The sequence below is a fragment of the Lynx rufus genome, unplaced genomic scaffold, assembly GCF_022079265.1.
Source record: "Lynx rufus isolate CCGP_SWC_20201006 ecotype Redwood Valley unplaced genomic scaffold, mLynRuf1.p SCAF_2, whole genome shotgun sequence".
Lineage (NCBI taxonomy): Eukaryota > Metazoa > Chordata > Mammalia > Carnivora > Felidae > Lynx > Lynx rufus.
This window is the reverse complement of record NW_025814834.1, coordinates 55,916,180-55,932,965: the sequence shown is the minus strand read 5'-3', so window position 1 is coordinate 55,932,965 and position 16,786 is coordinate 55,916,180. Positions and strand designations below refer to the sequence as shown.

At 39.2% G+C, this 16,786-nt stretch overlaps 1 protein-coding gene across 1 annotated transcript in view; it reads right to left on the bottom strand.

Annotated features, from left to right (window-relative positions):
* PDE11A (phosphodiesterase 11A) overlaps nt 1–16,786 on the bottom strand; it is a 385,818-nt gene that overhangs the window by 162,906 nt on the left and 206,126 nt on the right. Inside the window, exons 7-9 of the mRNA XM_047084228.1 lie at nt 6,681–6,756; nt 3,876–3,943; nt 3,041–3,133 (exon numbers count right to left, since the gene is read on the bottom strand). Of these exons, the coding sequence (XP_046940184.1) occupies nt 3,041–3,133; nt 3,876–3,943; nt 6,681–6,756 (237 nt within the window). The remainder of the gene's footprint in view (nt 1–3,040; nt 3,134–3,875; nt 3,944–6,680; nt 6,757–16,786) is intronic.

Sequence of the window (16,786 nt, the reverse complement as noted above, 5' to 3'; positions counted from 1 at the left end):
TCCTGTGAACCCTGGACACTTCGGCAAGTATCCGTAAGACGTAAACTTCCCAGAGAACAGGGGAAATACTTCCAGAGAATGCACCAAGGTAGTATTTTTATTAAAAATGCCTGAGAGAAAGGATTCTTAAAAGACAAGAGAATGCTGTGCTATCTCTCAAGAGTCTCCTGAACACACAGGAAAAAAATGTACTCACATTACCTCTCCAGGCCATGATATGTGTGCTCGCTTTCTGGGGAGGGAAAGCCTTCTGGGGTGGTTATTGTCACTGGGGGCTGTGGGATGGATTACTTCCCCTCACTCTTGTTGCCAGCTGAAAAAAACACACTGCAAAAAGATTACGGGGATGGTAAAGCTACACTTAGACAAAGATCTTATGCAAGATCAAGCAGAAAACAACTTGAAGAGAGTAAGTAAAAATGAGACAACACGAGTGGAAGAGGAGCCTGCCCAGATCCAAGTGAGGAATCTTCCCTTAGCCACAATGGAAAAAAAGGGGAAGGTCACCCTACGTTCTTGGGGAGAAGGAGGAGATGATATAAGGATAGCACTGTGTGTGGTTCTGTCCCCTCTGGTTAGTGTGTTCTCTCTCTCTCTCTCTCTCTCTCCCCTCTGTTATTGTTGCTGTTGTTATTATTATCATCATCATCATTACTTTACCTTAAAACATTTGTTGGATCATTTACATTCCTATCAAGTAGCTTAAATCCTTTATTGGAATAGGCTGGTGATAAATACATACTTTTAATAGAAATATGTACCTTATATTATTCACATGCATCTATAATATTTATAAATACATAAATTTTAAAAATATATAATCATTCAGAAGCTAATGTATACTATAGTATAAGAAGATGTCACTCCTGAGTTTGGGTTTAGTAGTTCTCAACAAATCATTTTTTGTCTTTGTAAAGCCCTGAGATAAGAAATCCTTCCAGATATTCTTGCATATGCATTCCTGGATGAGGGAGTGGGGTGGATGCCACCCGATCATTAGAGATGGGAATGTGGTATCTGGTGGGGTAGGGGTTGAGTGGAGCAGGGAGGGAGGAAACCAAGATGGCAACACCAGAATTCTGATCGGGAAAGCACACAGAACATGTAAGTCCACACATACAAGCAACTTCTGAAAGGGTGAGACTACCACAATACTTGGGCTGGAAATTTGGGAGTGTCAGTAATAATTTTTGTATGTCAGGGCAGAAGGTATCAGAGTGGTCTATGAACCCAAACGAGCAATTCATGGGTGAGGACACTGTGGCTGTATTAGAACTTTCTAGGTCGAGGACTAGCGGTGGTGCCAGTCAGAGAGTGGCCTCTCCTTGGTGAATGGCAATTCCTGCTTCAACCCACTGATTCCACCCCCTTCCCAACAGGATGGAGACCCACCAGGAGGTGGGTGAGGAGTGCGCATGTGGGTATATATGAGATGCTCTGTATGTGTGAAGTCCAACACGACAACATGAAGTAGAGTTTGTGTGGGACTAGTGTATAGCATGTCCTTTTTTTACAGATGCAGAAACTAAAGTTTTTAAAGAAACAAAAGCTGAGTGAGGCAACCCTGTGGAGGTCAAAATTTGAAGATGGTGGAGTCATGACAACATTTGCTGTTCCAAATCCCTGTCCTTTGTTCTTTCTCACAGTCTATGGTGATTTCTCAGTAATAAACACATTACTGCAAGTAATAATATAGCAATTATTGTCATTACTGTAATTTTGTTGATGGAGTATTAAAATCTTCTCTTATATTATCTCATTTAATTCTCACACTTGAGGTAGGTGACGGAGTCAGGATGTGAAAATACTTCTGCACATAGACCTAATGGTCTATTAGTGATTCTTATTTGTTGCATATCCACAGTTCATTTACTTATTAATTCATCCTGGATGTATTATTTTTATTCCTTGTTGTAAAGATATTACATATAAACAAAGCAGGACTCTGAGGGAGAGCCAAAAAAAAAAAAAAATCCTTTTCGTTGGGCAGGGGAATCTGTTTCTTCCATCTTTTCCTTCCTCTTTCTGTCTCTTCCTCCCTTCCTCCATCGATCCCCAAACCATTAAATAAAAGCATTCTCTGTGCTAAGTGCCCTGCTAGGCACTAGGGAATAAGATTATAAAAAAGATAAAATCCCTGTGCTTCCACGGTTCATGGCCTAATTAAGGGTAGAAAAGTATATCGGTAAATAACTAATTTTAGGTCTTTTAAATCTTAAATCAGAGTACTTCAGGTACCACTGTGTTGCTTACTTATCCTCTCCCTCGGTTTTATCTTTCTACTAATATCTCACTTGTTACACAGAATACTTTGAAGACTGTACATGTATTATATTATCATGTTCTAGATAATGTCACATATCATTGATATTTTATCTGCCCTAGTTAAGAAGTATTTCACAGATAGAAAAAAAAAATCTTTGATAATGGCTATAGACCAGAAGTTGGGACAATAGGTCTTGGGTCAAAACAAGGAGATTCAGGGGACAGCACTATAGTCTTAGAACCTAGTCTGAGAGGAGATGCAGGTCAGGCCTGGGAAACAGGTCGGAGCTCTCGGTGGGATGTATACATGTGTAGTGGGGGAGCTAGATAATGCCCGGAGCAGCCTGTCCCCACCTGGGTCACATGTCTTTGTAGTGAAGTTTTCTTCTGTGGTATGAGAAGTTGTGCATTTCCAGACTATCTATACATATTCAAAATAAGTTCATAATGCATTTAACATCCTGACAATTTATTTTTTGGATCATCCCTTTTAATAAACCTAACACATAAAATCTGTATCTAACTGTACAACGTATATGGATGGCCTTCAAGGAATCTGTGCACTCCCTAAAATTGCATGCAAAATTGTGAGCATATGAGCATTGTTAAGAATGGGTCTGGCTTTCATCAGAGCCAAACCCATGACTCTAGAATAATTAAAGCCCAATGAATAGGTAATTAAAAATTGAGAAATTAAGGCCCATAATAAGGGCTTTTTTTCTCTCATAAAATTAGGGCTTTTTAGCATGTGATTCGGACATAAATACTGACTTACATCAAGAGCCACAGACTGTTTGGCCCAGGACTTCTTCACTTGATCGTACATAATTGTGTTGTTGATGCCAAGGCCACAGAAGATGACAAAAGCCTAGGAAAGAGAAAGCCCACTAATTAAAAACTGCAATAACTCACTGGCATAATCTAATATGAAACCAGGCACTCATCAGAAATGGGTCTGAAAATATAATTTTATTGTACACAGAGGTAGGCCTTGGGGAAATATGCACATTAAAATTCTTAATTACTATTGTCCTGTAACAGCTCTATAGCTCACATTGCACATGAGAAAAAATTGTTAATTTCATGTCATTGTGGAAAAAATGACTTTGTAAATTTAAAAACATACTTACAGTCTTACCAAATGTGTTCTTAATTCATTTAGATCGTGGACTGATTTTAGTAATTCCATTCCATTTAACTAAAGCAACCTCTTTTTAGTGGCTAGGGTATAAAATATTTTGATGAGGAAACCAAGTGACAATACCCATGAGGTAAACGTGAAAAGGAAGGAAGGTAGATTTAGAACCAGTTAGTAAAGAAGCTGTGAGATGTTCTTGGCTAGAGAAAAATAATCGTGGGGGTTTCATGTTGGTTATTTGTTGGTGCAAAGTTTATAAGGAAGCCTGTTCCAGGCCAACCTTTCCAGGTAGAGGGCAGATGGGAATAAATGGAAGCTTGAAAACCCAAGGAAGGTGATGGCCATACAGCCGGCAGAGCTGGCTCAAGGTCTCACGACTATACATAAACGCTTGACAAATTTTGGCAAGCTGCTACCAGGAGACTATAGGTGACTCAGCTATAACCTTTGGTTCACAAATTTATTTTCTTACCTCAAAAAGTCGTTGATCTGCGTCATCAAAAGCTTTCCCATCAAGTCTATTTAACACCTGAGCCACTCCTGTGGGAAGAGTTTGGTTTATGTGGTCAGTTTCAGCATGGCTCACTGTGTTACCACAATATAATAAGCCCCGGCTGACTCCATACCTCCCCTAGGTAACTTCAGACACTCAGTTTAATCTCTGGTCCCTCTAGTGCCTGCTGTCTTTAGGAAAGGGGATCTGAGGTATACAGCAATGCAGTTGATCTTCAAGGTTGTGATATTCAAACTGGCTCACAGTGAAGCCTAAAGCTCTACCAGGCATCAGTCTGAATCCTTGAAAATGTTTTTCGAGATGACTGTGCACAATCACTCTGATCTATCGGACATATATATACACATGGACATACACATACATGCAATTAGATACATAATTGAGCTTAACTGTGTAAATACACATGTGTGTGCATGTATATATATAATTTTTTTTTTTATTTTTTCAATCCCCTGGAACACAGGGCTTGAGTGAGGCAGGGTGGCATAGTGATTAAGAACATGGGCTCTGGTGTCACACTGTCTCAGCTCACATTTCAACTCCACCACAGCTGTTACCTTAAACAAGTTACCTAACTTTTTTAGCACTAAAATTCCTCATCTGTAAAGTGGGAATTAAAACGTTAACTATCTCAGAGGGTTATGAAGATTAAATGAGATAACGTTTGGGGGCGCCTGGGTGGGCTCAGTCAATGAAGCATCTGACTTCAGCTCAGGTCACGATCTCATGGTTCGTGGGTTCAGGCCCCGCATCAGGTTCCCAGCTGACAGCATGGAACCCGCTTGGGATTCTCTCCCTCTCTCTCTGCCACTCCTGACTCGTGCTTTCTCTCTCTCTTAAAATAAATAAATAAACTTTAAAGAAAAAAATAAATGAGATCATGTTGGAATGTTTTAAAGTGAACATTAAAGAAGTTGGGAATTAGGACACCGTCAATCTTCAAAGCAAGGTTAGTTCTGCTTCTGCTACCAATGAGGTACATACAGTTCTAACAAACTTAATTTACGTACACTTCCTCTTTCCAAAGTTTATTTCCAGCACTGTGCCAGATGTCTCAAAACATACAGCTCTAACCAGAAAAACTGAACAATCTTGAAAAACATTCTCCTGTGTCCCCATTTAGTACAAACAAAAAAATAGCTATAATTCTAAAGCATGGTTGTGTTTTTTAAAATACCTAACTTCTCACTAGGGAGGTAAGTCATCATATGCTAGAAGACATATGTAATGAAACACAAATCTTTTAGCATGTAGTAGGCAAACTGCAGTCTTAGTTTTGAAAGCATAACTGATGTTTACTGTTACAAATGAAAGCTATGGGGCACCTGGGTGGCTTAGTGGTTAAGCGTCTGACTCTCGATTTTGGCTCAAATCATGATCTCTCCTGGTTCGTGAGTTCGAGCCCTGAGTTGGGCTCTGTGCTGTCAGCTCAGAGCCTGCCTGGGATTCTCTCTCTCCCACTCTTTCTGTCCCTTCCCCACTTGCCACCCCTCCTCAAAATAAATAAAAAATAAAAATAAAAGTTAAAAAGAAGGAATGAAAAGCTAGGATTAGATTTGAGATTGCCATTGGACACTAATCTTGGAATATTCTGTGTTCATTAATATATCAATATTTTTCTATAAATTAAGCAAATGGATGAAAAAATCTGTTATGGCTCAAGTCTTGACCATATTGACAGAATACTAAGTTCTTGATAAGCAGCAGTGTCTTTCAGTTTAACAGGCAATGTCAGGGGGAAGCGAAGAGAGGCAAATAGATACACTGGTACCTAGTCCCCTAGGAAAAAAAAATCATGTTTTAATTGTGTTTCAATAATTTTAACTAATTCCTTCACTCTTTATGACTTCTCTAACCACTGACTTCTTCCTTAGGTTTGATACTTTCCTGACTGAGGTTTTGAGGGGAGGGAAAGAAGAACAGGAGGTAGAGAAAACTTAGAAGCTCCTTTGGACCACAGTTCCATATTCCGGGTCAAGTACAGCCTATTTTAGAATCATCCAAACAGAAAGATGCATGCTCAGTATATGTCTAATAATACATGTTTTGGGGGTGCCTGGGTGGCCCTGTCAGTTGAACATTTGACTTCGGCTCAGGTCATGATCTCGCCATAGATGAGTTTGAGCCCCGGGTCAGGCTCTGTGCTGACAGCTCAGCTGGAGCCTGCTTTAGATTCTGTGTCTTCCTCTCTCTCTGACCCTCCCCTGCTTGCATTCTGTCTCTCTCTCAAAAATAAATAAACATTAAAAAATAAAAAAAAAATACATGTTCTTTTTCCTTTGCACGTACTCTGTGTGTAAAAGCATAGATGTAAACATAAAGATGCAATGGAAAGTCTGTATAGGAGTTAGGAGCCCTGACTTTTAATCTCTACCCTGCTACCGACTCCCTCTGTGATTTTATTCTGGCCTTTGCATGATACCCCCACCTCAATTTCTACAAGGTAAGATAAGAAAGTCCTATTAGTTGATTTCTGAGATCTCCTCCAACTTCAAAATTATTGGTCCTTGGTTAAAAGAATAAATATTTGTTCATTGTTTGGATTAATGTTGATTCACTAGGAGTCTGCACTTATGAGATTAAACAAAAGAATGAAACATAGGCTGACGAGTCCTGGACATAAAAGAGGGGAGCAGGTATCAATTCTTGGTCTTTTCAGTTAGACCAAGTGTAAAAGGGGCGAGCAGGTAAAAAAGATAAGGTGTATTTTAATGTAAATTTGTCTTTATAAAAGAAGTTTGAACTACTCAGGTAATGTCTTACCAATTATTTGGTGGTTGCTATTCCAAATAGGGACACAGAGAACAGATCTTATGTGAAAACCAGATATCTGGTCAGCCTAGGATATAAGAAAATAGTTAATTAAAATTAAGCAACATTTACCCATTTCTGACTTACAGCTTACCACTCTTCATAATAGACATTTTAAGATCACTTTTAAAAAGATACATTATAATCTATTTTTTAATGCATACACTCACCTGTCTCTTTTAATTTAAAACATCACTATGAACATCCTAAGGGGATCAAGTCCCTACCAAATATGAATCAACCAAATGACCCCATGTCAACACCACCTCCCCCAATCCCTGCAGCCACAGAGAACTGGGTGTAAAACTCTTGATCATGATCATACTACCAGACAAAAATTCTGGCAACTGTTTCTGCCCTGAGTATAAAGCATTTTAGTTAAACCAGTGGTCAATGGGCACATCTGTTAGTAAAAGTGTTTTGAGCCTATAATGCTGCCATATGTATAATTAGTTTTAATACTCTATTTTAACATCACTAATTTACTATGTATAAAATAATATACAAAAAATTGAAGTTGCAAAAATATACAATAAATGTAGAGGTTCAGAGATCTTCTTTCTTCTAGAAGGCTGTCAGATGACATATTTAAAATATGAAGGTATAGTAACCAGGATCAACAAACATCATTCAGTAACAGCTCCATGTAATATTATAACTGATGGTCCACATCTGAACTGTTAGATAAGAGCTACTAAAGACTGACAGGGCATTGGTGAGTTCATATGACCTTGAGTTCTAGTAAGAAAGGTCATCCTGCCATCCCAGTACTATAGGAAAAACAATAAGATATCAAGGTTTTTGATCATGATTATTGGGGTAAAAAGGTACTGTAATATTTTAAAATATTCATTGTAGCACTTAAGAGCTACACATTTAAAACATTTGAAATTGGAAGTTAATTTACACACCTAAATTTTATGTTTGGATTGTTTTGGTTTTCCTCTGAGAAAATAATCTTCCAGATGCCTTCTATTTTTGATACCAATATGTAAGTTTCTTTTTTTAAAGTACTTTTTTTTTGTTTTGTTTTGTTCAAGAAATCTTCCTCTGCTCCTGGACCATGAAGACATTCTCCTATTCTTTTCCTAGAATCTTTATAGTTTTACCTTTCACATTTAGATCTGCAATCAAACTGGAAATGATTCTCGAGAATAGTGTGAGCTAAGAGTCAAGATTCTTCCAGTATCTATTTATCTACCACCTCCTATGCACCAGATACATTGCTGGTGTGGATATAAAAATGAAGTTGAGGATATAAAAATGAAGTTAAACAGTTGCTTGAGGAGCTCACAATGTAGAGTGAAGATAGAAATAGTTAAGATAAAATAAGTGTCCAAGTAACGAATGTTCGGAACACTATAGAAAAACCAGCAACTGACTCTGTTTAGAGAAATCAAGAGCAGCTTTAGATCCTTACAGGTGAGTCTTCAGTGACAGGGATGACAGTGACGATGATGAGCTAACATTTACTGGGTGTTTGCTTCATGTCCGGCACCCTATCCGGCACCTTCTCGTGCATTATCTCATTTACTTATTAAAACAACCTTACAGGTAGGTACTGTTAACATCCTCCCTTTCAGATAAGACTCTGATATCTGCCTTGAAACTGGAGAGACTGGTTCAAAGGAAATCAAACAATAACAAACACATCCATCAAAGTTACCCTCCAAAAGAAACAAAGTGGTTTTCCTCCTCTCCCTGAGGCTAAAAGTCTGAATTACAGCGATGCTAGTGAGCAGGAGGAGATTGAAGTTGATTTTCCAGGTCTAGGAGGTATAAGCTACAGACTTGGACTGGCCAGAGCAGCACTGGAATGTGTGGGTCTGTTTTGCTGACGGACACACAACTGTCGGGTGTCCTGAACCGGTGCTGAGAAGGAGGCACGATTGCTCTGCCAGCTCTGGGACCACCATGGCCCCACTCTAACCCTTCCTAGGAGATCTGAAGCAGCTGAGGAGAGAGGTCATGGTGCAAGAAGACAAGGAACATGCAGTGAGTGAAAGAAACCAGGACAGAGACAGCTTGAGAGGCTGGTGGGGAGAAAAACAAACCCTAGGCTGTTTGCCAGTAAAATAAGCAAGAATTCTGTTTACCAAAAATTATTGTAGTTCCCCAAAAGAAGTTTTTATTCTGGGGAGCTGAGAGTATGTGTTCTCCCATCCCTCCTGAGGATAGCATGGAAGTCTCTGGTTTGAGTAAGAGTGGCTGGAGTCCCTTGATGTGGGGAATACAGGAAGTTTGAGTGAGATGATCCCGAGTTCAAGTTATAATTGAGATGGCAGGGGAGAGGGCGGTTAGGGACTCATCCTGATGTCATCAGCCTCTGGTTCTAATTGATTGAGTAAAATCACCAGGGAAGAACTTGTTCAAGGAAGACACAAAAGGGCTGAAAACTGGGACATGATATTTTGGGCAGAAAGATGAACACAGGGTCAGTGACAGGGAGGAAAAAGAACTCCAAAACTCATACTCTTAACCTCCATGCTTTGTAGCATTTCTAACGTGTGAATACATTGCTACAACCTTTCTGGAAATAGATTTACTGATGTGTATCCAGAGTCCAAAATGTATAAATACCCTTGACCAATTCCTAGGTCTAGAAATTTATTCTATGGTAATTATCATAGCTATACACAAAAGTTTACATATAAATGTATAAATCATACCATTACCAATGATAGTGATATATTAGAAATAACCTGAATACTCAACTAGAGGGAGTAGGTTGAGTAAACCATAGCACATCTACACAGTGGAATATTATCCATCTAATTTAAATCATGCTATAGAAGAATGTTTGTTAATGTGGAAAATTTTAACATATTAAGTGACAAGAGTGTGGGTGTCTGTGGGTGTACAAACACTTACTATATACATTGGAAAATCCTGGAAAAATTATAACCAAAGTAGTCCTCTCTGAATTGTTTGCCTATGGGAGTTTTTGTTTCTTTACTTTAAAAATAATGTTTACTTTTTAGAACAGTTTCAAGTTCACAGCAAAACGAATGCAAGTACAGAGAGTTCCCATACATCTCTTGCCCCCACACATGCACCTCAACATCTCTCAGGACCAACATCACTCACCAGAGTAGTACTTTTGTTACTACTGATGAAACCACACTGATACATCATTATCATCCCAAGTCCACAGTTTACATTAGGTTCACTCGTGATGCTGTACATTCTATGGGTTTTGACAACGGGGTCATGACATGTATCCACCATTAGAGTATCATACAGAGTAATTTCAGTGCCTCTCAAATCCTTTGTGCTCCACCTGTTCATTCCTCCATCCATGTTCAGATCTGGCAACTACTGATCTTCCCCCCACCCCAGCTTTACTGAGGTATTTATACTGACAAATTTGTAACATGCTTAATGTGTACATCATGATGATTTGATATATATATACACTGTGAAAGTATTCTTTTTTTTAAATTTTTTAAGTTTATTTATTTATTTTGAGAGAGACAGAGTCAGCACGAGTGGGGAAGGGGCTGTGGAGAGGGAAAGAGAGAATCCCAAGCAGGCTCTGTGCTGCCAGCACAGAGCCCGATGTGGGGCTCAAACCTACAAAGCTGCGAGATCATGACCTGAGCTGAAACCAAGAGTCGGACACTTAATTGACTGAGCCACCTAGGCGCCCCTGTCTTTGGGAGTTTTTAAATTACTGTTTGCGGGTGCCTGGGTGGCTCAGTTGGTTAAGCATCTGACTTCAGCTCAGGTCATGGTCTCACGGTTCGTGGGTTCGAGCCCCACATCGGGTTCTGTGCTAACAGCTCAGAGCCTGCAGCCTCCTTCAGATTCTGTGTCTCCCTCTCTCTCTGCCCCTCTCCTGCTTGTGCTCTGTTTCTCTGTCTCTCAAATAAATAAACATTAAAAACATTAAATAAATAAACAAACAAATAAGTAAATAAATAAATTGCTACTTGTGTTTCCTAAATTTTGGATAATGAATTACTTTCCCATAAGGGAACAAGTTATTTTCTAAATAGAACTAGAGTGGAACAATAGTGTCAAATTTTGCAGAATAGTCAAACAGGATAAGCACCGAAAATGGGCTCTTGGATTTAGTAGCACAGAAGGATAACTGAAGGCAAATATAGTCAGGGCAAGAAGGGATGGGATGAGGATCAGAAGTCAAGTGGTTAGTTCTGAAGGAGAGGAAGGCCACACTGAGAGTGTAGAGCTGCATTGATCCAACATTAGAGGCTTGCATGGGCTGAGCACAGAAGAGGAGAGGCAACAGAGGAAGTTGAAAATGTCTTTTTTTTTTTTTTAATGTTTATTTTTGTGTGTGAGAGAGAGTGTATGTAGGGGAGGAGCAGAGAGAGAGAAGGGGGGGAGACAAGGATCGGAAGTGAGCTCTGTGTGGACAGCAGCGAGCCCAATGCGGGGCTTGAACTCACAAACTGTGAAATCATGACCTGAGCCAAAGTCAGATGCTCAACTGACTGAGCCATTCAGGTGCCCTGAGAATGTCTTTAAATCGTTCTCACTGTGGCTGAGGGAAGGAAGTGAAGCTGGGACTAATTGGCTATGAAAATAAGGAAGAGAGAGCAGTAATGATCAGCATGCTTGAAGAGCCCAGCAAGATGGGAGAGAGGGAGGGGAATGGCAGAGTATGATGAGGGTGAACTTTCCAAATTGAAGATCATTAGGGCAATCCCCCCACTTGTCTATCTGTAGCAATGCTGTTGTTTCTAGAAAGTTCAACTAATCCAGGTTGATTATATAACCATATGAAATGGCAAGGACTGGGAGCACATATTATCCCCTGCAGGGACTGCAGGAGAAGAGCACAAAATGTCTGAAGAATGAATACCAAACAAGGATGAAGAGGAATAAGAAAGTATGAAGGAAAGAATTATCTCTGTTCATCAAAGAATCCCAGGTCTCCAGATCATATCAGTCAATGGAGCTCAGAAATATTTACTGGCCTCTCAACCCCGACCAAGGCACTAGAACTCTCTGTCTCAATTTTGTCATCAATATTGATCTTGTGCACACCAAAATGTCAACATTGGCTATCTCCAGATTTTGGTATTGTAGCTGATTCTCATCTTTTTTCCTTTGTGCTTTTTCTTATTTTCCAAGTTGTTTTATAAGAATATGAGCATGAAAGGGTTTCAAAATTTGTAAGGTGTCTTACAAATGTAAATATTACTAATACTGAGAGGAATACCTGCCCCCAAATATCCACCCCACTATTCTACAAGGTCCCCACTCCATCATTCTCAGTTTAAAACTCACATCATTAGAGTCCTAATTGTTAGACCATATGAGACTAAGCAGCCTTTCTAGAAGGTTACAATTAAAATAAACATACTATCTGGTAGTGCCTACTTCTTTCCAATTAAAGATCTGTATACCTAAAAATTTTGTCTAGTCTGTGTCCTGATTTGGTTTTTCCAGTTGACGGATCTACTCAGAGCCATCAAAACACACTTGTTACATTTTCCAGACTCTCAAAGGTGGTCAAAGGAAATGTTAAATGAATCGGTGATAATGTAACACTATTCTTTAATATTCAAAATGTTTCCTTTCCCTATAAAGATATGTACAATTTAAGCTATAATCTAAAGCAATACTTTATCCCTCAAATGTCAATCTACCAGTGAGAAAGTCTGGTATTAGGACAAGCTGAGGGAGACGTTCTGAAGTCAGTCCCTTCATTTCCCCGAAACTAAGTAGAGAGGCAGTTTCTTTTTGTCTACCTTACCTACACATAGGATCAGTCCTAATGGCTTCTAGAACATACCTACAAATGATTCCTTAAATTTCTGACAAAAGTACTCCTAAAGAAATAACTGACCTTTGGGCTTAGAACTGAGGCATTGTCTTCATCACCTATGTAGCAAAGTCTGTTGTACTCTTACAACCATGGGACCCCTATACTGGTCTTCATTCAGCAAAGCTACCCCATTCTATACCTTAATTCAAGTTTTAGTAATCCTCCTGACCTTTTTGCCTTCCTGGTCATCTGGAATTCTTATATCCCACCATCCAATCTTCCCTAGCAAACCCTACTCCCGGGAAAGGATCTCGAACTGGCTTACACTGAGTATCAGCACTTGAGAGATTATTGGTAGCAAATGCATTTCAGCAGATCCACAGAGCTCTATCTCTTAATGGTTTCAAGTTTGCACATTTCCCTTTGTCAGGAGCAGCAGAGCTGATAGACCATAAGGCGTTATAGAGAATAGACAATGAACTGTCCTCCTGGGCTAGCACTCAGCATTTCAGATTGTGGGGGTGCTTTGCTATGAAGATCTGACAGGCAAAATGGGCTTTAATGCTTTAAGTCAAAGGATCTTAGAGCCCAGAGTCCCATTATCCTTAAGTGCTACATGACGAGGGCAAGAACTATTGAGTTGTCTTCAACAGGCTTTGATAAAAAAAAGAAAACAAAACAAAACAAAACAGAGAAAGAACCTCATGTGGGAAAACTCATGGGATTGAAGCGTGACAGACTTAGGGCCATGACACCTTAGATTTAACTGTGTAACTGGGCATCAGCCACTATGGTAGAGGAGATCTGGGTGCTGATGGGTTTCCTACTGCTCTTAAATTTGTAACAAATACATTTGCCACCAAATCATCCATGCAGAAGGCGTGTCCTACATTGTAGTTATTTTCTGCCATCTCCCCCGTGCCAAACCTTTTCTATTCAGATGTTGGGTCCAATTGTTCATTCCTGCTGCAGGCAGAGGACAAACTTTGCACGTAATGGCTCTGAAAATTCTCCCCATAACAATAGAAATGGGAGGAAATACTAAATTAAGCAATAGAATATTATATCTTATAATGACTAAATAACGGCTTGTTGTGCATTAGTGTATTTGTTTTAGGGTATTCTTTTGAATCTAGTGTGAAAAGAAGGGCAGAAAGCTTCGCAGATAATGCACTAGAGTGCAACTAATTATTGGAGGATGAATTCATAAGCACAATGCCAGCTAAAAGCAAGACCAGAATAACTGTTTCAGGGTATTTGTAAATAGAGTATGCACTCTAAGAAGCCACCTGATACAACAGCAGGTCATCTGAAAACGCACTTTATGTACATGCTGTTGGCACAGTCTCAAACGAGTATCTTAGGATAAAATCCAAGCAACACTCCATGCTGACCAGGGCAATAGAAAATAATCCATCTAAATTCCCCAAAGATACAGTAAGACAAGTTAATTTACTTAGATCTTACATTATTTCAATTCTGGTTTTGAGTAATAGTGTATAGTTTTTAGAGGGCTCACAATAGCCTGGAAAAATATAATTTCACATCAGATATAAAGGGTCTAAAATTTTAAAATATCTCTATAATTTTGCCTGATTACAAAAACAATACAAACCCTTGGGAAATTTTTAAGTAAAAATAAAATCAAAAGCTCTAATCTTTCCATCTCTATCATGGCAACTATTGACAGTTTAGTATAAGTTCTTGCTGATCTTTTCCTACAAATATACAACATGCTTATGCATCAATTTATGATATATTCAATAACATATCATATATTCATAAATAAAATAGAATGTTCAACAACACAACAATAATATTTTTTTTACTTCTTGTGTGTCTATTTATTTATTTATTTATTTTAATATGAAATTTATTGTCAAATTCATTTCCATACAACACCCAGTGCTCATCCCAACAGGTGCCCTCCTCAATGCCCATCACCCACTTTCCCCTTAAGTACTAAACATTGTTCCAGTTGTTGGGGAGATATCAGTGAACAAAACCAACAAAATTCTCACCTTCATTGTGGTTACATTCTAGTGAGAGAAGACAGATGGCAAACAATACAAAAAAATACAGAAATAGATTACTGTTAGGAGGTGTTAGGAATTACAGAGAAAACATAGAGCAGGATGAAGGGGACTTAATATCAAGGCTGCCAGGCTTTACTAACAGGTAACATTTGAAAGATGATTTTAAAGAAGTGAGGATGGGAGCACGCAGATACTGGGGGAAGAGAATTTCAGATGAGGGAATAGCCAGTGCAAAGGCCCTGAGATAGGTGTGTGAGTAGCATGTTCTAGAAATAACAAAAAGACCAGTATGGCTGGAGAAGCAGGAGTAAGGGCTGAGGCTAGATAAGAGGTGCTAGATTGTGTAAGGGCATTGTAAACATCTGAAAGAATTCTGAGTTTGGCTTTTACTCTAGTGGCATAAGGAGACTTTGAAGAGTTTGTGAGCAGACTTTTGATACGCTATGATTTGAAATTTAAAAGCATCTGGTTATCTGGCTATTGTAATGAGAACAGAGTGCAAAGGAGAAGAGTGGAAGCAGAGATTAAGAGGCTATGGCCATGAAACAGTCCAGAGATGAGGGTGGCTTGGACCTGGGAAGTAGCAGTTGAGAAGTGGTCAGATTCTGGATAAATTTTGCAAATAGAGCCAATTGGACTTCCTGATGAGTTACATGTGCCAAATGAGAGAATCATGCCTATAAAATTTTTGTCGTAAGCGTCAGGAAGGATTGAGTTGCCTTAATAGAGACAGGGAAACAGAGAGAGGAGTAGACTTGGAAGAAAAAAGGTTGTGGGCTCTGTTTTGGACATGTTAGGTTTGAGGGGTCTGATTGAAAAATATGTGTATATATGTGTATGTATATATGCACATATATCATTCTATACATTATTCTATACACACTTCTTTGTGTTTTTTTTTTTTTTTACTTGTGGTCATTTTTCCATATCAGGACATAGGGAAGATCTTATGGGATAGAGAGATTTTGTGTGGTGCAATTTTCATCATTATTATAGTGTGGTAGGCAGAATGCTAAAGATGACCTCTAAGATTCTCACCTGCCACCTTCCACTTTGTACATATCTGGCATAATCCTCTCCACTTGAGTGTGAGCAGGACTTGTAAATATGACAGGATAATCACTTCCTTGATTAGGCTATGTTATGTGGCAGAGGTGATGGGACAGCCACTCTTGTGATTATGTAAGTCACCCCTGACATTATGTAAGCCTCTGTCACAGCCAACTGGAGTGAGATTCTCCTGTTGGCTTTGAGCAGGTGAGCCGCCATGTTGTGAGAGGGCCATATGACTAGTACCTAAGAGCAACCTCCAGGAGCTGAGAGAGACTTTTTACCAGCAGCCAGTAAGAAAATGGAAACCTCAGTCTGCAACTGCAAGGAACTCAATTTTACCAACAACCTGAATAAGCTCTGAAAAGTGCCAAAGTACAAACGAGAATGTCACCTAACACCTTATTTTTAGCCTGTGAGACCCTGAAGCAGAGAACCCAGCTATGTCATGCCCAGATTTCTCACCTACAGAAGCTGTGAGATAATAAGTAGGCGTTTGTTTTAAGCTGCTGAATTTGTGCTGACTTGTTATGTGGCAATAGAACATTAATATACATGGTATTCTGTCCAATATCTTTAGGAGCCAAGCATGGGTACTGCCTCACAAGGAGAAAATGACTGGGAAAACTACAAAGCCTACCTACATGATAACCCATGAACATGAGTGTTTCTTCAGGCACTATAAATAAATATAATTAGGTATATATACATATTGGTCTTCCATTCTTTTCATGGAGGATGTAACAGAGTCTCGTAACAGGATAAACATATCACAATCTTCATAAGGTGGCAGAATTTAAAGCTCAGAAATTTAGTTCTGGCTCTGTGAGTATCTTATATAACCATTCTGTCATAAATTTCCACCCATAAACCAAAGAGTCTGGCCTTACAATCATGCATGCTATCAAGCACAGCAGGCGCTACTCCTAAGAGTCAACTCAAACAGGCAGACAGAAGGCAAATAATCACTGTGGCTTGCCCTCTAAGTTGCTCTGTTTCCCACAAGGAGGGAACTCCATTAAATATTTAATACAATCACAAAGAGAACACCCAGCAGGTGGACAACCATGATTATTTGCCCCATCGCCTTCACAGCAAGCTCCTGCGGCACCTGGGATGGGCTTTATATCACATTAAAGATCCCTTTGTAGTTTCTATTAAAAGGAAGACCAACAGTTTCGAAACTGAGGTTTAAAAATAAAGATCATTCTCTTGCTGTCTACCTTTGGGCAGAG